Consider the following 19,519-nt stretch of genomic DNA (forward strand, 5'->3'; position numbering starts at 1 on the left):
GGAGATGGAGAGCCTGAGGTCTGGGTGCCCGGATGCCTGGTCTGGGGTGGGACCCCCTTGGTGTTTCCGCTCTCTAAATGCCCATTCTGTGTGGGTTCCTGATTCTCTGTGGGTTCTTTCCTGCAGAGGACAATTCTCTTCCTGTCCCAGCCTAAGCTTGGGGGACTGAGCCCAGGGCTTCAGTGGCTTGTGCCTCAGCCTCATGGGTGGAATGTGCCTGCTACCCCCAGGCTAGACAAGGGGGCTAAGGGTCAGGGTGGGCATTTGTTGCACCCCTTTTCGACCTTTGTAGGCCAGAGTTGGGTGAGGGGCTGGACAATGAGCCTCCTCTTCCTTGAAAGGAGGAATTTTGGTGGAGACAATAGGGCCCTGTCTGCTCTGGCTTGGGGGGTGGTGGCAGACTCAACTCGCCCCCACCCCAGGCCCTAACAAATGTCATCAAGGAATGGGGGGCAATTTCCCCATAAGGCATTGGGCGTCTCGCCCCCCCCCCCCGCCCGCTTCCTTTCTTTCTTCAGCTGATCTTGCCTCTTCTCCCATGACCTGACCCTGCTTTCCTCTGCCAGCTCTGTCTCTCTCTCTGCCCCCACTTCTCCCCAAGCCTGTGTTGGGTTGAGGGGTGTGGCAAGGGCCAGGGGGACCAGTGGTGTCATAGAGCCAGTGGCCTCTGCCGATTTGGGGAGTGTAGGAAGAAGGAGCCTCAGAGTTGGAAATTTACTTCTGGGGGCCCTTTGCTGGGGCGGTTGTGAGGGTTGTGGGACTTGGATCCCACTGAGCAGTTAGAGCAGGAGCTATGGAGGACGCTTGTGGGAGGGGGCGGGGAATGGGAGGATTGTCTGGCCCAGCCCCTTCTCTCCTTCCCAGCCTGCCCCACCCACCCACCAGTCTGAGCTGCTGCTGCTGAGGCTGGTCTGCTGGAGTCTCTGGAGAGAGGAAAAGACAGGTGGGGAGAACATGTCACTGGGGGGTGAGCCTTAGAATGTGCGTTGGGAAGTGTTGTGTGAGTGAGGGGTGCTGGTGAGAGAGGCAGCAGGGATCGGTGCAGTTTCCAGGTCCATGGTTTGGGGTGCAGGATGTGAGTATTCGAGGCTTTGAAGGTAGAAGAGTTAAGATAGAAGAGGCTGTGTTACAGATAGGAGGGTTGTGGAGGAAGAGTTAGCTGTGGTGTAGAGGGGAGGGGAGGGAGTGTATGGGGGCGTGCACTTGCAGGATGCTACAGGGACCGTGTGTGCTGGATGAAGGGGTCACCTTCCATATACACACAGGTGTAGACAATCCTGGTGGCTAGTGTAAATGTGTACAAATGAACATGCTGACTTCCTCAGAGCGCACTATCAGACTGCTCTTGGAGGGGCTGGGGCTGTAGCAGTCACAGGAGAGGGGAAGGACCTCCGTTAACCTCTTCTTGCCAGCAGCCTGCAGTTTGGAGTCAAGGAGAATCATGGCGTCCAGGGATGAGCTGTACAATCTCTTAGGCGGACTCTCATCCCTCCTGCTACTGATGTCAGTCCAGGGGGCCAAGGGTGGATCCCTCAAAGAGAGGTGATAACACAGGGGGCAGGGCCAGCGGTGAGGGCTTTGGAAACCCTGCTGGGGGTGGGGGGGATGGCAAAACCATGAAGTATAGAATGGGGGTGAGGCTGTCCCCTCCAGGGAGGGGGGGGCCTCAGCTGAGCTTGAGGGTAGTAGGATTCCTCACCCCCAGGGCCTGGCCCACTTAGTGTCTCTTCCCTTCTTTGCATGGGTGCAGTCAGGGGGTCTGCTCCAAGCAGATGCTGGTGGTCCCCCTCCATTACAATGAGTCCTACAGCCAACCAGTGTATAAGCCCTACCTGACCATGTGCAATGGAAGGCGCATCTGCAGCACCTACAGGTGAGAGATCGGAGCCTGGACTCTGGAGTCTTTCAAGAAGTTGTTCAAGAACCCAGACCAAAGCCCATAAACCACTGTTCAGAACCAGGCCTATGTTCTAGGACCACATATCGAGTGGCATGGAGGGAGGTGAAGAGGGAGGTGCAGCAGACCCATGTTGTGTGCTGCCAAGGCTGGAAGAAGCGGCATCCAGGGGCGCTCACCTGTGATGAAGGTGAGACTGGGTCTTCCCAGGCCTGGGGACAGGGGTGCGCTGCGGGGCTGGGGAGGCTGGTTGTTGGTCCTGTTTTGAACTGCCCTTCTGCACCCACAGCCATCTGTGCCAAGCCCTGTCTGAACCGAGGTGTCTGTGTCAGGCCAGAGCAGTGCCAGTGCGCCCCAGGCTGGGGTGGGAAGCACTGTCACGTGGGTGAGTTCCCTTCCTCCTCCAGTGGTGCCAGGACCTCACTCCCCTTGGGGCACCAGCTCCCCCCGCCCCCCCTTCAGCCCTCTCCTCTTTCTGTTAACTAGATGTGGATGAATGTAGGACTGGCGTCACCCTCTGCTCACACCATTGCCTCAACACGGCAGGCAGCTTCACCTGTGGTTGTCCCCAAGGTCTGGTGCTGGGCCCAGATGGGCGCACCTGTGCAGAGGGCAACCTGGAGTCCCCAACTGGCGCCAGCGTCCTCAGCGTGGCGGGTGAGTGGGTGGCAGTAAGGGTGGCAGTGAGGGCCCGGGCTCAGTGGCAGCGGGTGACGCCACTCCCTTTTGTCCCAGTTCGGGAAGCAGAACATGATGAGCACGCCTTGAGGCGGGAGATTCGGGAGCTGCGGGGGCGCCTGGAGCGGCTGGAGCAGGTAAGGGTAGATGCCTGGGCCAAACCCCCTGGGTGGGGTGTGCCCCACCTCCAATACTCTTGAGGTGTCTTCCTTTGTAGTGGGCCGGTCAGGCTGGGGCCTGGGTCCGAGCTGTGCTGCCCATGCCACCTGAAGAGTTACAGCCAGAACAGGTGGCGGAGCTATGGGGCTGGAGCGACAGGATTGAGTCTCTCAGCGACCAGGTGCTGCTGCTGGAGGAGAGGCTAGGTGCCTGTGAGTCCTCAGTCCCTCTCTGCTTGAACCCCCATCCCCCCATGGCTGCCCCCAGCTCTCCCAGACACCTTTCCCTTGTTCACTTTTCTTTCCCCCAAACCCTTTCTCAACACTTAGCTTCCCCATACTGTCCCCAGATAGCTACACTTCATCCCTTTCTCTGGTACCCTGTCCCTAATCTATTTATTGTTGGGTAAGAGTCTCTGCAGTACCCTGGCAGCCCCAAAAGTCCACAGCCAATGTGTCTGCCTGCCTCCTTGTCATTCACCAGGCTCCTGTGAGGACAATAGCCTGGGCCCAGGTCTCAATCGGCAGCCGATAAGGAACCTCTCCAGAACCCTGGCCCTCTAATTTATACAGAAACTGGCCCTGCTAATCCTCTGGGATCAGCCAGCTGGGGAAGTGCAGATAAGGTTATCTGGCATCAAGGAGCAATGAGCGATGGAAACTTCCAAGAGCTGAAGGCAGGGGGGAGAATGGGTGCCTTGGGCCCACCCGAGTCTTCTGGCTGGGGCAGGTTGCCTGGGCGAGAACCACTTCAACGCCTTAACAAATGCAGCCAGAAAGTGCCCAGATCTCTCTCTCTCTCAATCTTTATTCTGTTTCTTGCTGTTATCCAGATAATTAATAAAAACCAACCACACAAAACTGGGTCTCGCCCTCTCCTTTTGCTCCCAGCCCACCTCCCCAGTTGTGGGCACAGGTCTGGGGTGGGAGGCCAGAGTGGTTAATGCCACAGGGAGGGAATGAAAACTGGCTCAGAGAGGGGGAAGCCTCAAAAGAAAGAGAAATAAATTAAAAGCCCTCCCACCCCCTCCAGCCAGGGTTCAGTTCCTTTCCCCAACTCCCTAGGGAGCAGAAGTGAGTACAGCACCTGATGTCTGCCTCTTCCCTTGTGTCTAGTTAGAATGGTACAGCAGGGCTGCAGGGGACTGGATTGATGCCAGGACCACTGAAGAACTGTACCACAGGGACAGGGGGAAGCAGAAATGTGGAGACCAAATTGGCATCTAGGAGTATGCTCACCCCTGGGCACCTGGGTACGGGCAGGACGAGACCTCTGAGTAAGAAGAGTCCAGCCTCCACTGATGGGAGGCTCCATGGGAGGGAGGGTGAGGGTGCTGAAGAGTGTTCCCAGGATAAGCCAGGAATGTTCCAGGCATCGCTTCCAGCCACAGTGTGAGGAGTCCTCACAAATGGATAAGTCCACTGAATCTATGGACTTGCGGGAGGGTATTGTTCCATAGCATGGACGAGTCCACTGGCCCATGTGGGGTGGAGAGGGAGAGAAGATCACAAAGGAAGAGGGTCCACTGGGGAAAGGATGGTGTGTTCACACCCTTGGGTAGGTGAGCCACTGGAGATGAGGGGGAGGCAACCGTCCTACAGACAAGATGGCACAGGAGGTGGGTGGGGGTCAGAGTGTAGACTGCACTGAGGCAAGAGAGTCCATGGAGGGAGCTGGGAAGGGGCAAGGAGTGGTGCTGTATCCACATTCACTTCAGAAGTTGAAGATTCCAAAGAGAAGTACAGTGGGGAGAGGAGAAACAAGGAAGAGGGCTTGGCCCTGCTTTAGGGCCCACTGGGCTGGGAGGTATGGGTGGAAGAAGGGGGTCATTGGGAGGGGAGCTCAGAGCCGGGCCTCGCCCACCCCTCCAGACTTCTTCAGATAGTCACCACTGCCCCGGCCATCAGTGGAGATTTCCCGGAAAACGGTGAGCATGGAGTGTCGGACTCTGTCAGCCAGAGCTGGGACGTCATCTGGTGTCAGCCCTTCTGTGGGCACTGGGGGCAGCACCCGTACCTGACATCGTCCTGAGGGGGGTGGTGAGCACCATCATGGCCTGTCTGCCTAGGCCTCTGCCCACAGGTGGGGCACAATTTCCGAGCTCTCCTGCCACTCCCTCCCCAACCTTTCTGTCCGCTTCTCCCTACCCTGGACAACTGCCCCCGTTTGCCAGCTGCTACCTGATCTGAGGCCCTCCTGCACTAAGCCCCTCCCCCCCCATCCAGACACCTCAGCACCCTTTCTGCCCCCATTGTCTCAATTTCACTTTTACTGCCAAGTGTTATCATAGCCTTGCACACACAGGCCTTCCTCCTCCCACTGGACAGTAATGGCCCCTCTTGCAGGGACTGAGCTTTACCCATATAGCAGGGTATGTGGGTGCTTAATAAGTATTTATTAGTTGGTGTGGGGTCACACTGGTGATCCTTTGGACATCTCAGTCCTGGCACTGACCAATCCTCCCCCTCATGGGGATGTCCCCCCAGCCTTTCTCCCTCATGGCCCTTCTGGCCACCCCCAGCCCCAGGTCTACTCAGAGCCCTCACCCGAAGTGAAGCGGCGCTCCTTCTTGCAATAGAAGTCTTGATAGGAGGACATGACTATGGGGACAATGGGAACCTGGGGAAGGGGAGAAGCAAACAGCCCACAGTTCCCTTCCAAGGCCCCATGACAAGCCTCTGACAGAAAGAGATGGTGGGAGCCGGCAGCACAGGGGATGCTCAGGCGCAGAAGGGGAAGTAGTAATTACCTGGGCCTGAACTGCAAGGTGGAAGGCGCCACGTTTGAAGGGCAGCATGGAGCCATTGTGGTTTCTTGTGCCCTCAGGAAAAACCCAGACCCGCACCTGGGGAAGACAGAGAATCAAGACATACGGGTGCGTGTGTGTGTGTGTGTGTGTGTGTGTGTGTGTAATAGTTGTGCCGCTGTAATGGGACCTCTGAGGCCTGCTGGCCCTGCATCTCAGTCTATTTGCAAGTGCTCTACTCCACAATGCCCCGACCCTCCTGTTCCACAGGGTGACTCACGTCCTGGGTGAGCAGGGTCTGGGCGACTTCAGACATGACACTGATGGCATCCCCAGTGCGCTTCCGGTCGATGAAGATAACTCCTGCCAGCCAGCAGGCCAGTCCAGCGGAGCCAGCCCACAGCAGCTCACGCTTGGCGATGGGTACACAGCGGCCTGGCAGTACCTCCATCATCCCTAGGGCAAAGGTAGGATGGGTGAAGGCCATAGTGGAGGCAAAGTATTATGGGAAGCAGGTCATCACCCACACTATGAAGGACTGGAGATAAAGGAAGAGGCAGACTGAAGGAAGGGGGTGGGAAGACCTGAGTGGTGGAAGAGGTGATTAAACATATATTAGCCTGTATATGAGGGTAAGAAGTCCTGGGGGAAGGGATAGGGGAGCCAGGGGGCAACGTTTAGATGCGGGGTAGGTGAGGCCCCCCAGAGGAGATTCTGGGGAAGGAGGAAGGGCATGGCTGGGGGAGGTGTGCCCTATGAGGGATCTCACCAAGCAGGTCGAGTGAGCTCTGGTGGTTGGAGACCACGACGTAGGGCTGTGAGGGAGGGAAGTGGTGAGCCCCACGCACCTCCACTCGGATCCCGTACAGGTATTTGATGTGGAGCAGCATCAGGCGCAAGATCCTGTGGGATCATGGCAAGGGGTTCCAGCAGGACCCACTGATGTCCATCTAAATGCCTTGGTTCCCCCTACTCCACTGTCTTTGCAGTCCTCTCCCCTTCCTTGTCCTTGGGTTCTCTCCACCTTCCCTACAAACCCCACATCCTCCCCATCCACTGCTCACTTTGGACTCTTAGGTTTTCTCATCACCCAAAACCCTTTGGCCCTCACTTCATGTTCTCAACGTTGCGTCCTCGCACAGCACACACAGGGATGGCGAGCACAGCCAGGAAGAGGATCCAGCCATTGTAGAAGGCCATCTTGAAGAAGTATTTGGCACTGGGGCTACAGAACCACAGGGCAGGCAGCAGGAGCAGCAGCAGCAGGAGGAGCAGCAGCAGCACAGTCCATACCCCTGGCCACAACTCCATTCTGGCCACCTGCAGGGGACAGGGCAAGGGACAGTGGGCCAGGTTCCTGGAGGGGTAGTGGAGTGGGCAAGGCACAGCAGGCAGGGTTTGGGGAGCTATGAGGACAAGGGCCAGAGACACAGGAAGGGGTCAGGGCTCCCATCTAGACCTGCCCAGGAAGCCTCTCTGGGATAGGGGTGGGAGGAAGAGGAGTTCAGGACTGCTTGCCTACCCCTCTCCCAGAAATATTCACAAAGACAAGAGACACAAGACATGGACATCTACAACTCACAAATACATGATAAGGGAACAATAATAATAGCAACAGCTAACACTCATAGCTGGTAAGGTCTTAGGATGGTCTACACCTGACTGTCTAATACGGTAGCCACCAGCCATATATGGCTCCTGAGTACCTGAAACGTGGCCTAGTTTGAGTGGAGACGTGCTGGAAGTGTAAAAATACACATTAGATTTCAAAGACTCTGAATGAAAATGTAAAATATTCCCTTAATAATCTTCTGTATTGATTACATTTTGAAATCTTAACCTTTCAGAATACTGGGTTCAATAGAACATATCATTAAAATTAATTTCACCTTGTTACTTTTGACCTTTTTTGACATATCTACCAGAAAATTAAAATTTACATGTGGTTTGCATTATATTTCTGTTGGCTTAGGGCTGGCCTATAGACTATGTTAAACCCTTAAAGGGGCACCTAGGTGGCTCAGTGGTTGAGTGTCTGCCTTTGGCTAAGGGCGTGATCCCGGGGTCCTGGGATCGAGTCCCACACCGGGCTCCCCGCAGGGAGCCTGCTCTTTCCTCTGCATGTGTCTCTGCCTCTATCTCTCATGAATAAATAAATACAATCTTAAACAAAACAAAACAAACAAACCCTTAAATATGAACTACCCAATTTACATTTTATAGGAGAGAGGCCCAAAGAAGTTAAATAACTTACCTGAGGTGATATGGCTCCCCTAAGAGACACCTCCTAGTTTAAACCTAAGCGGCTTGTACTCCTAACCACGGTCACGCTGTTGCCTGTATGTATACTCATAGGTATACGCAACAGCAGGTACAGTGAAGGGCCAAAATACCCATTCTCAAGAAGACTGGCAAGAATAAAGGGTCTGTCACCAATGCAAAAACAAACACATACAGTCATGCAAGACTGACCTGCTCACACCAGAAGGCAAACTTAAAATCACACCTGGTAACAATTAAAGGAATGTAGTAAATGCATAACCAGAAAACCCCCTCTCCACCAAGGTAGCTACCTCCACCCCTTTCCTGTTCCCAGATAAACCCATGGACATACCAAAGCAGCTACATCTATCAATCCTGCCTCCACAGGCAGGCAAACAAATCCTTTTGCTCCCTTTCCCCCTTCTGCATTGGAGGCAACTGGGTCAGGCAGATACAATATGTAAGGCCTGACCGAGGGGGAAAAAAAAGGCAGAGTAAAAGAGACATCATACCACCTGCTCTGGGAGAGGAAAGAATTCAGGAGGAAGAGGTATGGGCACACAGAACTGCCTCTAGGTTCTTCCTCCTTCCTCCACTCTGCCCCACTATTGGGGGCAGGGTCAGAAGTCACAAATGGTGTTTAGGCAAATACCTGTCACTCCCAGCAAGGCTACTGGCACTCCCTTCCAATGACAAGAAAGTCTGTGTTCAAAGTCCCGTGCCAATCAGTGAAGGGTAATAGGCAAGAGAAACAGGAAACTCTGCCAACTCTGAAGCTGTAGGCTTTGAGCTGTTCTAGCCCACTGCCCCTGTTAAGTCTGGACCAGCATCTCTCCCCTGGACTATTTGCAATGGGCTCCTAATTCTGCTCTTCTAATTCATCATCCACGTAGCCACCACAGAGATCTTTCTGTAACACAGATCCGAGCATTTCCCTGTCTTGTCTGCAGGGCCCTTAGACAAGTTGACTTCTGCTTCCATCTTTGGCCCCGCCCCCACAAAAGCCTTTTGTGCTCCAACTCCAGTTCCTCAGGCATACCAAGATCTTTCAAGCTACTGTGCTGCAAACAGGCTGCTCCCTTGGCTGGAATGCCCTTCTGCCTTTTCACTTGCCTCACACAGCTGAGCGTCACGCTTTGGAAGCCTTCTTGAACCCCTCCTGGCCTGAGTTTTCATTACACTTTTATCTTGATCACTGGTTCTCAAAGTATAGAGATGCGTATTCTTGGACCTCGCCCCCGATCTCTTGAATCAGAAATTCTGGGCCTTGGGCCCAACAATCTGTATTTTAACAAGCCCTCCAAGTGAGTCTGGTGTGCACACAAGTTTGAGAACCACTGATCTTGACACCACAGTGTACATAACTGCTCACTGGCATTTTTGTTTCCTTCCCTAGTCTGTAAGCAGCTTGAGGGTAGTAACGCCCAATACCTGGGACAGAAGGAGGCAGAGAGGCTGCTCAATAAACATTTACTGAACAGATTATAAGGCTGGATACACACCCACACAGCCATAATTAATGACAGAGATGATCAGGAATCCGATAGCTACACTCTGTGAAAAGATAAGTCACTGAGAAAGCAATGAACATAACAAGCCTAACAGTAACCTTCTCTGAATATACACATACAATACGCAGTCACGTTGAAGGGGAAGCACCAACAATCAAGATGGCGCATCCCATCTCACACAAAAGAGAAACATACGGAATGGGGATTAACATGCCACAGGGGAGAGATGCTACTGTCATCAATAAATGCCAACACAGCAAAAGAGTGGGGGAACAGAGGAAGTGCACAGCAGAGCTGACCCTGTGGCATGCACTGCCCTCCATGAACACAGGCTGTCCACAGCCACTGGAAAGATCAGGCCAGGAAGGTCAGCAAGGTAAGGCACATGGGGATGGTTCTCTGGGGGAACAGAGGCCCCGTCACCTTTTCTTCTAATGTATGACATTAAGTGACCTCCTCTGGAGCAGAAATGTCCAAGGACTTATAAGCGCACAGAGTGCCAAATGGGTTAATGTGCAGATGACTCACAAAATATACTGCCAATAAAATTATGAAATAAATAGTATGTGTACCCAGAAGCACAGATGCTGTGGAAGGGCCACATCAGTGTAAACATGATAAATATGTAAAGGAGCATGCAGAGGTATGGTGTGAATCCTGACTGGGAAAACACATGCAGCCAACAGGCCAACCCAATCACAACAGAAGTGTGCACTAGTCCACTAAACCACAGGATCCCCCACACGAAGACTACCACACATGACAGGATCATGGACATAATAATATATGATACATGAAACAAAACAAGGTATAACCTTTACATGCAAAAGTAAACATGCAAAAGCATAAAATGTGCAAAAAACACAAAACCACACAATGGATGCAATATATAAAAACTCACATTTGAACAATGTCAAGACTGGACAAGAGACATGGACACAAAGATAGGAGAATGGGCAATTCTGACGGACAAGAACACATCGTTTGTCCACAGTCCATGGAGCGCACAGGGAGAGGCTGGCCGCACATAAGCCACTAAACATGTCAAAGGCACACGGACTCAATGTAGAAAACATGGCCCCCCACAAAGCATCTGTGTCAGTAGGATCTAGTCCAGTGTGGATGGCCACTGAAGAAGGTCCTGTGCCCAGATGAAACAGAGGTGTCTGAGGGCATTTCTAGGAAGCGAATTCTGCTGGGGAAGGAGGGCAATAAACCACCTTCTCCCGGCCACAACCCCTCAAGAGTCATGTGGGGCCAAAGGGCAGGAAAAGGAACTGGGGAAGGTGTCAGGAATTCCCTCTTCAGGACTCTGTCCACACCCCCATCCCAAATGCACAGGGTTTTCGGATCTCCTCCGTCTCTCTTCCATCCTTCCTCCCTCAGGGCCCCTCTCCTTTCCCCAGCAAACCTCTCCCCAGTCCGCCTCCCAGACCCAATCTCTCCCCCATCCCCTCTCGGCACCCTCCTCCCGCCTCCTCCCATCCCTTTCCCGCCCCCACCTCAGTGGGGTGGGGGGCCCGGGGAGCTGGCCCCCTCCCCAGCCAGGCTGCGGCAGCGGTGGTGGCGGGTGGCTGTGTCTCTGCCTCGGTCGGGGTGTCGGTGCCAAGGGGGCGACAGGATTTGGGGGTGTCCTAGCCCCGGCCGATGGAGGGGAGGTGAGAGTGGGAGGCTGGGCCCATTGCGGTAGGAGTGGTGGGGGGGTTATCCCCCTAGCTCCCTCCCTCCCTCCCTGCTGTCTCTCTGAGGGCCGGGGCTGCTGTTGCCGCTATCCCCCTACCCCTCCCCAACGCCTGCGGGTTTCCGGGGCTGGCCAGGAAGTAGGGGGCGGTGATGGGCGGCCCGTCTTGCCAATCGCCTCCCCGAGTCGACCAGTTTCCTCTTGGCGGCTCCGCCCCGCGAGAGCTCGGCTGGGCTTTGCCGGTCTCCGGCCTTCTCTGGCTCCAGCTGCATCTTTTTTTCCCTCCAACTCCCTCCAGCACACATGGCTCGTGTGTCCCTTGGTGCTGTATTCCTTCCTTGGCCCACTCCTTCTTCATCAGCTCTCCTCTTCCTGGAAATTTCACTCGGTTTCTTCCTTTCTCCTTAACTGCCTTATCTGCTGTATATTCCCTCCAACTCCCAACTCCTCCAAAAACCTCTTTCCTGTTCCCAACTCCGGATATCTGCAGGTATCTACTATATGCCAAGTACTCGTCTCCTCCCCGTGGCTCCATCCATCTCCCTGGCCCCTCCAGCTCTCGCTGGCTCTCTGACTTTTGCCCTCCCCGCAGTCCAGCTCCGTGCTTCAACCCTCTCTCTGGTCTTTAAAGAGAAGAGGTACTCTCCGGCCCTGTCCCTGCCCCTGTCCTTCCACGATCTTTATTTAACCTCAGTACTTTCGCTTTTCTGTTTCCTTCCTGTCAGTCTCAATCACTGAAGCTGAGACAGTGCCTCTCCCCAACATAGAATCTGGGCGGGCGCATCTTTTCCAGTAGAAACTGGGTATTAGGGCTGCTTTAAAATAAATGAGAAAGAAACAAAAAAAAAGAGAGAGAGAGAGAGAGAGAGAGAGAACGCTAGATTACTCTGGGACGAGCATGCCTCCTGAATTTTGTAGGCATGTATCTGTTCCCTGTCCAGCCTCTGACCTCTCGCTCGTCTTTCCACCTTTCCTGGTCCCTTACACCAGGATCATCGCATTGCTCCTCTCCTTGGTCTACACCCCTTCCCCTAGAACCTTTCTCCTAAGCCTTTCCCGGCATCCTGTACCTTCACTTCCCCCGCCCTCCTCTCACCTGGCCTCCCTGGTCACGTGAGACCTTTATCAGGGTGCTGACCTGCCCTCGGCCCGAGTCTGTCCCCGCTGCCAGACACACATTCGCCCTGCTAGAATTTACACGCCCTGAGGTCGAGGATGTAAGGAACACTGGTATGGGAGGACTGTTACCTAGTTCTGCTCCTTGGGCCACAGTGAGGTCACTGACTGTAGAGAAGGCCCAAGCTCTGGCCTGCCCAAGTCCCGGGGGTCCTACCCAGGAGGAAGACCCCACTTCTGCGGGACACACTACAGGACGGAAGGGGCGGGTCTAACCCCATTCCGCCGCGGGTCGCTCAGGAGGGGCGGGCCTTGCCCCCTCGGCACCTACTCACAAAGGGGTGGGGATAGTTCGCTTTTCAGGTTTAAGACGGGGTCGGGGTCAACTCTGTCATACTATGTCAACGTTAAAAAGGTGTGGGCCTTGCGTTCTGTTCTGCAAATCACCTAAGGAGGAGCGGGCTGCGTCCTGCAGCCGAGAGAGGTGGGTTAACAGCAGCGCCGCAGGTCGATGCTCGCACCATCCAAACGTCGAGCTGATGCCAGTTCTGCTCCCTTCTTCACTGAAAGGGAGGGGCGAGCCCCAGTTCTGCTCTCTACGTCACCGAAGGAGGCCGGAGCCATTTTGAACCCTGCGGCCATAGCATTTGCTACCTCGCCAAGCTCTCGGCCGTCTCTGCCGATCTCGGCCAATCAGGGCTGGAAGAAACTAACCAATCAGCCCAGAGAGACCGCAGTCGGAGGGCCCGGATGAGGCCGCGAGGATGCCTTTGAACCCCAAAGCCCGCCAATCGTAGAGCAGTCGCCATGGCGACAAGACAGAGGTGAAGGGGCGGGACCAGAGAAAGCCTAGCACTCACGGGATTGGCCCGCCCCTTCCCGCCGCCTGCTGCGCACGCGCACTTTGCCTAACCACCATTTCCATCGAGTTCCAGCCAATCCAGAGCTTTGGAGCTCTACGCTCCAAAGTCCAATAGGAATCCGGACGTTCTCGGAAAGGGGAAGTGAAGCAAAGAAAGGGGGCTCGGAGGAGGCGAGGCCTGTGTGGTCCCGGACCAATTGCTTCTGGCCCTTGGTCCTGACTGGCAGCTCCTCGGACGAATAAAGATCCGCCGACCAGGTCCGACGGACACCCATTCTGTCGCATTGCATCCTGGCGGAGGCGTACCCGCCAGTCGTCACTGTGCAAGGGCAGGCCTGCGCAAACCTCTCCCTACCCTTTGGGCCAATCCTGGCGTTTAAGCTGTGTGATGGTCAGCCACTCAGACCAGTAGTGTTTAGACAACCTTGAAGCCCGCCCAACGGTCGTGGGCTGGAGGCGGTTTCTCGTTGTTGGGGCGTGTGTGCGTCTGTGTGTGTGTTTGGGGAGACTGAGGGGTACGTGAAGGCGAAACACCGGCCATGGCAGCCGCGGAGGAGGAGGACGGGGGCCCCGAAGGGCCAAACCGCGAGCGGGGCGGGGCGGGCGCGACCTTCGAATGTAACATATGTTTGGAGACTGCCCGGGAGGCCGTGGTCAGCGTGTGTGGCCACCTGTACTGGTGAGGGTCCGGCAGGGGGTGAAGAGGAATGGGGCTCGCCCCTTACTGGGGAGGCTGGGGGCGGCATGGCACGCGTACGGATAGTCGGCGGGCACATCCCCATGGGCGAGGCCCGAGGTCTCTGGGAATGTGTGGGTGCGAGGGTCACATCTCCACGGAGGAGACCCGTGTGGCGGGGAGCCCTAGGAACTGGGCACTGAGGGATGTGCTGTGGTTAAGAGGAAGCAGGGCGGGGTGGTGGTGGGGGAGCTACATCTGCCCAGGTGAGACCCCAGCCACCTTACCCCAGAAAGTGACAGTCTTGGTTGTACAGGTGGAGATAGATTAGACTCGAAGGTTGGAGGAGGCACGCCTTAGGCGGGTACGGGAGACCTAGGGAATGTAGGATCGCCTGCAGATGAGATACTGGTAGGGAGTGGTATGACAGACCTGAGGACCAGGGCACTGAGAAATTAAAGGATGGTGGAAATATTGGTGGACTTGATTGAGCCTAGAAGAGAGGAAAAGGAGTAGTGGGGGCAGGTGCTAGTAAAGGGGGTTTGGTTGGGGAGTGATGCGGGCAGGGATGGGGTTGGGGCTGAAACAGGAGATCTAGAAAGCTCTGGTTGAAGAGACCTGGACACTAAGTTCAGAGGCAGAAAAGGGAGGGGACATGTGTGTTCAAGGAGAGAAGAGCGTTGAACCTTGGAGGATGAATATTACTTTAGACGTTGTAAGATCAGAGAGGTGGGAAGGCCAAATTGGCTGGCATGGAATAGGTTGTCAAAAACATGAAAAGAAACAGCAGGTAATACCTGGGAAGAGGGGTGCGATCGGACTCTGAGGTCAGGTTCGTGTCTGTCTTTACTGTAGCTAGTTTGACCTTCTTTTTTTCCCCCCATCTAGTTGGCCCTGTCTTCATCAGGTGCGTACTCAGAGGAGATGAAGAGGGAAATGGGGAGGTCTGAGGAGTTGAAAAACCCTACTGTGAACTGGAAACCACTTCATTTTCTCCCTCAGTGGTTGGAGACCCGGCCAGAGCGGCAAGAGTGCCCAGTGTGTAAAGCTGGGATCAGCAGAGAAAAGGTTGTCCCTCTTTATGGGCGAGGGAGCCAGAAGCCCCAGGATCCCAGGTGAGAGAGAGGGGGTGGTGCTGAGGGAAGATGGACTGCTTCTGGCCTGGGAGTGGGGCGTGGAGGGGGAGAGGACATTCCTTGCTGCTAGCCCTAGCCAGTCTCTCATTCCTCAGATTGAAAACTCCACCCCGCCCCCAGGGCCAGCGACCAGCTTCAGAGAGCAGAGGGGTGAGTCTTGTCTGATTGTGTTCCCATCCTTGCCAAAGACCTGCCCAGTTCTCCTCTGACTTTCTCCACCTTCCTAGGGATTCCAGTCATTTGGTGATACCGGGGGCTTTCACTTCTCATTTGGTGTTGGTGCTTTTCCCTTTGGCTTTTTCACCACCGTCTTCAACACCCATGAGCCATTCCGTCGGGGTACAGGTAAGAAGAGCCTTCCCTCAGCTCCAAGCAGGGAGCCCTCTGAGTCCCCTCAGGCCTTTTCCCAACCTAGGAGTGGATGCTTCTCCCACAGCTTTCCTTTCTCCTACAGGTGTGGATCTGGGACAGGGTCACCCGGCCTCCAGCTGGCAGGACTCCCTCTTCCTGTTTCTCGCCATCTTCTTCTTTTTCTGGCTGCTCAGTATTTGAGCTTTGTCTCCTTCCTGCCCACCTCCAGCCAGAGGAGAATCAGTATTGGGGGTCCTTGCTGACCCTTCCTTACTCCTGGCCCCTCCCTCCCAATCCCTCCGTTTCTACTGGCTAAGGCCAACCCTGGCCACTTTGTAGGAGGGTGTGGGGAGGAGGTGTGACATCTGTGCAGAGGATGGGAGAAACTTCTGCCCTGAACTCACTGCGTAGCATCCTAACTCCCAGCTCTGGGACAGGAGGACAGACGGAAGAGGATGTCTATTTTTTCCCTCTCCTGATCTTTTGCTTTACACCCACATTTGTTGATTTGATGTTGAAAGATGGGCAAGGCTCCCACTGACTCTCCCCTACTTTACCCCTGTTGACTTAATTTTTCTCTCCCCAGTGTCTAATATGGGTTCTGACTCTTAAGTCCTTCCTTCCCTTCACTACCTCCTTTATTATAAATTCAATAAACAAGGTGAGATGTACTGATGGGAGCTCTGCCCACCTTTGTCCTTACCCCCTTCCTTCCAGGACAGGAGCATCTCCCCAACTTGAGTAAACATTTGCACGGTGTGGGGAAGTGTGAAGGCTTTCTTCAAGGCTCTGAGGGATTCAGAGGGTGAGGGCGTCTCTCTCCCTCTCTCTCTCACAAACACACACACACAAACACACACAGAGGCATCTTTCTCACACACACAGGTGTCTCTCACACACAGGTCTCACACACAGTCATCTCTTACACACAGGTGTCTCTCACAGTCATCTCTCACAGGTGTGTCACACAGGCATCTCACACATGCAGGTGTCTCACACACGTGTCTCTGTCACACACACACACACACACACCCATATGTGTGCACGAGAGCAAATGGGTGAGGTGTTTACTTATCACTGTAGGAGGCTCTGGTTGTGGAGGCAAGTTTGGTGAGGTGGGGTACAGGTGATACAGGAGAGAATTGCTCTGGGGACAGAAGAGAGCAAGGGGGAAGAAAAGGGAGCTGACAGATGGGGTCTGGCTGGGCGCTCCTCATGGCCCTGCTGCACCGCTCTCAGCTGCCTCGGGCTCCTCTGACTGATTCAGCTCTGTGCGCTCCTCCTCCTCCTCCTCCTGGTTTTCTGGGGCCTTCCTGGGGAGGGGGATTGGGGAGAATTGTGCACATGGTTTCTAGCACTTCATCATTCCTCCCCCCACACCCCTCCTTGCTGCCTGGAGGTCCCAAGGCTGAGATGTTTGGCTTCCTCCACTCACCTCTCCTGTCTTTGGCGTTGCCGTCTTTGCCACATGATGGCCCCAATGAGCAGGACAGCTATCCCCAGGCCTCCTAGGATCCCCAGGGCCAGGGCGACAGTTCCCAGCCCCTGCCCTTCTACATAGCCTGTCGAGAGATGGGGAGAAGTGAGGGCCCAGCCCCTACCGCTCACCATTCCTTTGTTGTCTACCATCCCCCGGTCATGTTGGGGCCATTCTGTTTCCAAGCCCTCACCTGTGGTTGGCCCCTCTTTGTCTGTTTCTGAAAGACAAAGTCAGAGTAGGTTAGAAGGGAGGGTCTCGATTTGAGAGAAGGCTATTTAGTGGGAGCCCTGATGGAGTCTTTTCTTTCAGTTTCAGAAGAGAGAGGAAACAGACTTGCTCTCTTGGGAGGTTTTGCTTGGGGCAGAGGAGGTATGTGCACTGAGGAAGGGTGGTAAGGTTCTCCAGGGTGGGCCAGGGAACTGGAGTCTGCGCTGTCCTTTAGCCCAGCCTCAGGGGCCCTGGGACTTGGAGAGAGGTCTCCTCACCAATGACGACACTGACACCACGGCTTTCCTGGGACCCGTGGCTGGGATGCATGGCCACACAGCTGTAGGTTCCCTGGTCCTCAGGCTTCACCTCAGAGAGGACCAGCATGGGGCCAGGGGGAAGGGACAGGGGCATGCCCTGGGAGGAGAAAGGGGACAGGAGACTATTTATTACATCATCTCTCCCCACATCTGTACTTTTGTCTTAGTCTTCACATGCTCACATACTCTGCCATCTTTCCCAGCTCCTGCCTCCCCATGAGCCTCCAGTCCTCCTAATTGCCAGTAATGTGTCTGTCTACTTCCCAGCCTCCCAGCCCCCTCTCCAAGTCACTCACGTCCTTGATCCAGTGGATTTGAACAGAGGATTGGGCAGGAGTTTCACAGGTCAGGGTCACAGTACCACCAGGAGCTAGCATTCCACCTGGTTCTACCATCACTTGGACTTCCAGAGGCACAGACTCTGGAGTTGAGGGCATGAAGTTGAGAGTTATGCCTGTGTTGGTCCCGGTGGTCATGGGCTTACTCTTCCCTCCTCCCTGAGGGCCTCCACTCACCCCAGACGTTGAGCTGGATGGGGGCCGCATGTAGGGCTCGATGCCGGGGAAGGCCAGGGCTGAAGCTACAGGAGAAGGTGGGGTGGGGAGCTCCTCCCTGGGCTGGGGTCACCATCAGCTCCGACTGGAGTGTGAAAAGCCCTGTCTCAGGGTGTCTCCTGGTCTCCTCCTGCACAGAGACTCCTATTGCGGGGAGGGGAGGACAAGGCAAGATATTCCAGGGTGGGTGTGGGAGAGGGGTCAGAGAGAAAGCAGCCAGGAGGGGGAACTTTGGGACTTACCTTTGCCATCAGGTATGAGGGGTTTCCCGTTCCAGTGCCAGCTAAGAGTCCCTGCAGGATAGCCCCCCTCAGACACACATGTCCCCACCTAGGGAAAGAGTGACCTTCATCGTCTTTGAAAATAAGAGACTCCGCACACATACATGCACACCCCCTCCAGCCTTATACCCCCTTCCACTTCTAAGGATGGCTTCCCTTTTCTTTACCTTACTGGGGACACCAGCCATGAGTTCAGAGGCAGGATTGATGATTTCTGGCTTTCCAGGAATCTCTGAAGTAGAGAAAATTTCAGTCAGAGGCTGTAGCTTTACAGACTCTTCCACCCCCGGGTGTACAGGTTCTCACACACCAGGGCCAAGAGTCCAGGGCTAGGGTTGAAGGCTTTTCCTGAGAAGAGAGGTAGGCCATGGAGATGGCCCTGGAACTCTTACGGTAGACTCGGACTTGGTAGGTGGACCTCGTCTCCTTTCCGTTCCTGCTCGTTGCCCGGCACCGGAAAGTCCCCTCATCCTGGATCCCTACTGCTGGCAGGAGGAGGGAGCCATTGGGGAGCACACGAGCTACACTATCCCAGGGACCTCCCTGGGGAGATAGGACCTTCCAAGCTTCTGTCCGACCTGTGTTCTGGGGACAGAGGAGAAGAGCCTGAACAGTGCAAGTCCTCTGGGAAAGGACTTGTGAGACAGAGAGGTGGGGCCGCCAACCATCACTGGGCCCTGGCTGTGGGGAGCTGTGGCAGGAGCCCTGCTTACCAGCTTCCATTCCAGCTGCTGCGGTGGCTTCTTGGGGGCCCCCCTACAGTTGAGCACCAGCGGCTTCCCGATCCGGGCTGTGATGTTTCGGTCACCTACTACTGCTCCTGGGAGATGGGACAATGGTGGAGGAGTAGGAGGGGATTGGGGGGCCAACAAAAGATGGGTGAGGGAGCTTGGAAAGTAGCGCTTGGGTTCCAGGAGAGTTCTGGGCAGACTGGGGGAGGAGGATGAAGTGCTTTCTGCAGGGAGGATTGGTGTGAGGGGAGTGGCTCACCCCACAGACTGAGGACCAGCACCCAGGCTCCTGCTGCCGCTGCCGCCCCTGCTGCCATCGTTCCTTCCCAGGCTTCTGGCTCTGTCTGCCCCTTGCTGCTGTGGCCACCGTCCTAGGTGGGGCTTGCACCCTCTCCCCTACCCCCATCTTTCCATCCTGTCCTATCCCGCCACGGGGAATGCTAGGAATTCATGCTTCTTAGACAAGAGTCCTTCAGGTACTAGGAGAAACAATGATCACCCCACCCTTAGGCAGTGCCAGTCTGGGCACAGCCATGTCCGTGGGGGTTGGGAGTGGACCTCCTAAGGTTTCTTAGTATTCAGGACCCCTAACCCATTCCATCAGTCCACTGAGGGCTTGCCTGGTGGGCGATGGGAGCCCCATGTTGTTTAGGTAAGGTTGCTGGGCAACAGGGTTCAGGCCTGGCTGTTTCCCTTGGGGGAGGGTTGAGGGTGAACCATGGGTGCCCCTGGGTGGTGAGGGCAAGGTTGGGAGTGGGTAGCTGGAAGGGAAAACACCCTTTGGGGTTTTACGAAAGAATTTTATTCTGGGGTTTATCATGTTTTTGAAAATAATGCTCAACTAAACCCAGGGAAAAAAGAAATTTCTTTA

General features: G+C 55.0%; 4 protein-coding genes across 10 annotated transcripts; 2 read left to right on the forward strand and 2 right to left on the reverse strand.

The window, feature by feature from the left end:
* The first annotated feature begins 64 nt into the window (after positions 1 to 64).
* EGFL8 (EGF like domain multiple 8) lies at positions 65 to 3,397 on the forward strand. Of its 3 annotated transcripts, none has more exons than XM_055329835.1 (8): positions 65 to 943; positions 1,413 to 1,542; positions 1,751 to 1,873; positions 1,975 to 2,087; positions 2,187 to 2,282; positions 2,384 to 2,554; positions 2,633 to 2,712; positions 2,793 to 3,397. In XM_055329835.1, the coding sequence occupies exons 2-8, from the start codon at positions 1,442 to 1,444 to the stop codon at positions 3,141 to 3,143; spliced, it is 1,035 nt and encodes a 344-aa protein (XP_055185810.1). In that variant the 5' UTR covers positions 65 to 943; positions 1,413 to 1,441; the 3' UTR covers positions 3,144 to 3,397. The 3 variants fall into 3 exon arrangements, with proteins under 3 accessions (XP_055185810.1, XP_055185809.1, XP_055185811.1); XM_055329834.1 differs by having other exon boundaries at positions 1,416 to 1,542; XM_055329836.1 differs by lacking the exon at positions 65 to 943 and having other exon boundaries at positions 954 to 1,542; positions 2,793 to 2,946; positions 3,218 to 3,397.
* Positions 3,398 to 3,521: 124 nt separating this feature from the next.
* Positions 3,522 to 12,204, reverse strand: AGPAT1 (1-acylglycerol-3-phosphate O-acyltransferase 1). Of its 4 annotated transcripts, none has more exons than XM_055329842.1 (7): positions 12,183 to 12,204; positions 6,592 to 6,800; positions 6,250 to 6,383; positions 5,761 to 5,936; positions 5,484 to 5,579; positions 5,281 to 5,353; positions 3,522 to 4,761 (listed from the first exon to the last, which is right to left on the reverse strand). In XM_055329842.1, exons 2-7 carry the CDS (start codon positions 6,789 to 6,791, stop codon positions 4,577 to 4,579), a joined length of 864 nt encoding a protein of 287 aa, XP_055185817.1. In that variant the 5' UTR covers positions 6,792 to 6,800; positions 12,183 to 12,204; the 3' UTR covers positions 3,522 to 4,576. The 4 variants fall into 4 exon arrangements, with proteins under 4 accessions (XP_055185817.1, XP_055185814.1, XP_055185815.1 ...); XM_055329839.1 differs by lacking the exon at positions 12,183 to 12,204 and adding an exon at positions 10,756 to 11,030; XM_055329840.1 differs by lacking the exon at positions 12,183 to 12,204 and adding an exon at positions 8,255 to 9,335.
* Positions 12,205 to 13,260: 1,056 nt separating this feature from the next.
* Positions 13,261 to 15,746, forward strand: RNF5 (ring finger protein 5). Of its 2 annotated transcripts, XM_055330487.1 has the most exons (6): positions 13,261 to 13,591; positions 14,477 to 14,495; positions 14,591 to 14,703; positions 14,820 to 14,874; positions 14,952 to 15,069; positions 15,179 to 15,746. In XM_055330487.1, the coding sequence occupies exons 1-6, from the start codon at positions 13,452 to 13,454 to the stop codon at positions 15,274 to 15,276; spliced, it is 543 nt and encodes a 180-aa protein (XP_055186462.1). In that variant the 5' UTR covers positions 13,261 to 13,451; the 3' UTR covers positions 15,277 to 15,746. The 2 variants fall into 2 exon arrangements, with proteins under 2 accessions (XP_055186462.1, XP_055186463.1); XM_055330488.1 differs by lacking the exon at positions 14,477 to 14,495 and having other exon boundaries at positions 13,478 to 13,591.
* A 114-nt stretch (positions 15,747 to 15,860) lies between these two features.
* AGER (advanced glycosylation end-product specific receptor) lies at positions 15,861 to 19,412 on the reverse strand. The gene is made up of 11 exons (XM_055330490.1): positions 18,908 to 19,412; positions 18,631 to 18,737; positions 18,310 to 18,502; positions 18,085 to 18,149; positions 17,879 to 17,966; positions 17,598 to 17,780; positions 17,379 to 17,503; positions 17,041 to 17,179; positions 16,746 to 16,772; positions 16,511 to 16,637; positions 15,861 to 16,388 (listed from the first exon to the last, which is right to left on the reverse strand). Exons 1-11 carry the CDS (start codon positions 18,963 to 18,965, stop codon positions 16,289 to 16,291), a joined length of 1,212 nt encoding a protein of 403 aa, XP_055186465.1. The 5' UTR covers positions 18,966 to 19,412; the 3' UTR covers positions 15,861 to 16,288.
* Positions 19,413 to 19,519: the final 107 nt, after the last annotated feature.

Source organism: Nyctereutes procyonoides, unplaced genomic scaffold (assembly GCF_905146905.1).
Source record: "Nyctereutes procyonoides isolate TBG_1078 unplaced genomic scaffold, NYPRO_anot_genome, whole genome shotgun sequence".
Classification (NCBI taxonomy): domain Eukaryota; kingdom Metazoa; phylum Chordata; class Mammalia; order Carnivora; family Canidae; genus Nyctereutes; species Nyctereutes procyonoides.

Excerpts from the sequence above, each read along its gene's own strand:
- AGPAT1 (XM_055329842.1), bottom strand. The coding sequence starts at position 6,791 with ATGGAGTTGTGGCCAGGGGTATGGACTGTGCTGCTGCTGCTCCTCCTG. Across the intron at positions 6,384-6,591 it reads CGCAACGTTGAGAACATGAA|GATCTTGCGCCTGATGCTGC; the intron begins GTGAGGGCCAAA and ends ATGATCCCACAG. Across the intron at positions 5,354-5,483 it reads ACCTTGCAGTTCAGGCCCAG|GTTCCCATTGTCCCCATAGT; the intron begins GTAATTACTACT and ends CCCCTTCCCCAG.
- AGER (XM_055330490.1), bottom strand. The coding sequence starts at position 18,965 with ATGGCAGCAGGGGCGGCAGCGGCAGCAGGAGCCTGGGTGCTGGTCCTC. Across the intron at positions 18,738-18,907 it reads GCTGGTCCTCAGTCTGTGGG|GAGCAGTAGTAGGTGACCGA; the intron begins GTGAGCCACTCC and ends CCCATCTCCCAG. Across the intron at positions 17,781-17,878 it reads CCTCATACCTGATGGCAAAG|GAGTCTCTGTGCAGGAGGAG; the intron begins GTAAGTCCCAAA and ends TCCCCGCAATAG.
- RNF5 (XM_055330487.1), top strand. The coding sequence starts at position 13,452 with ATGGCAGCCGCGGAGGAGGAGGACGGGGGCCCCGAAGGGCCAAACCGC. Across the intron at positions 14,704-14,819 it reads CAGAAGCCCCAGGATCCCAG|ATTGAAAACTCCACCCCGCC; the intron begins GTGAGAGAGAGG and ends CTCATTCCTCAG. Across the intron at positions 15,070-15,178 it reads GCCATTCCGTCGGGGTACAG|GTGTGGATCTGGGACAGGGT; the intron begins GTAAGAAGAGCC and ends TTTCTCCTACAG.
- EGFL8 (XM_055329835.1), top strand. The coding sequence starts at position 1,442 with ATGGCGTCCAGGGATGAGCTGTACAATCTCTTAGGCGGACTCTCATCC. Across the intron at positions 1,543-1,750 it reads GGTGGATCCCTCAAAGAGAG|TCAGGGGGTCTGCTCCAAGC; the intron begins GTGATAACACAG and ends GCATGGGTGCAG. Across the intron at positions 2,555-2,632 it reads CAGCGTCCTCAGCGTGGCGG|TTCGGGAAGCAGAACATGAT; the intron begins GTGAGTGGGTGG and ends CTTTTGTCCCAG.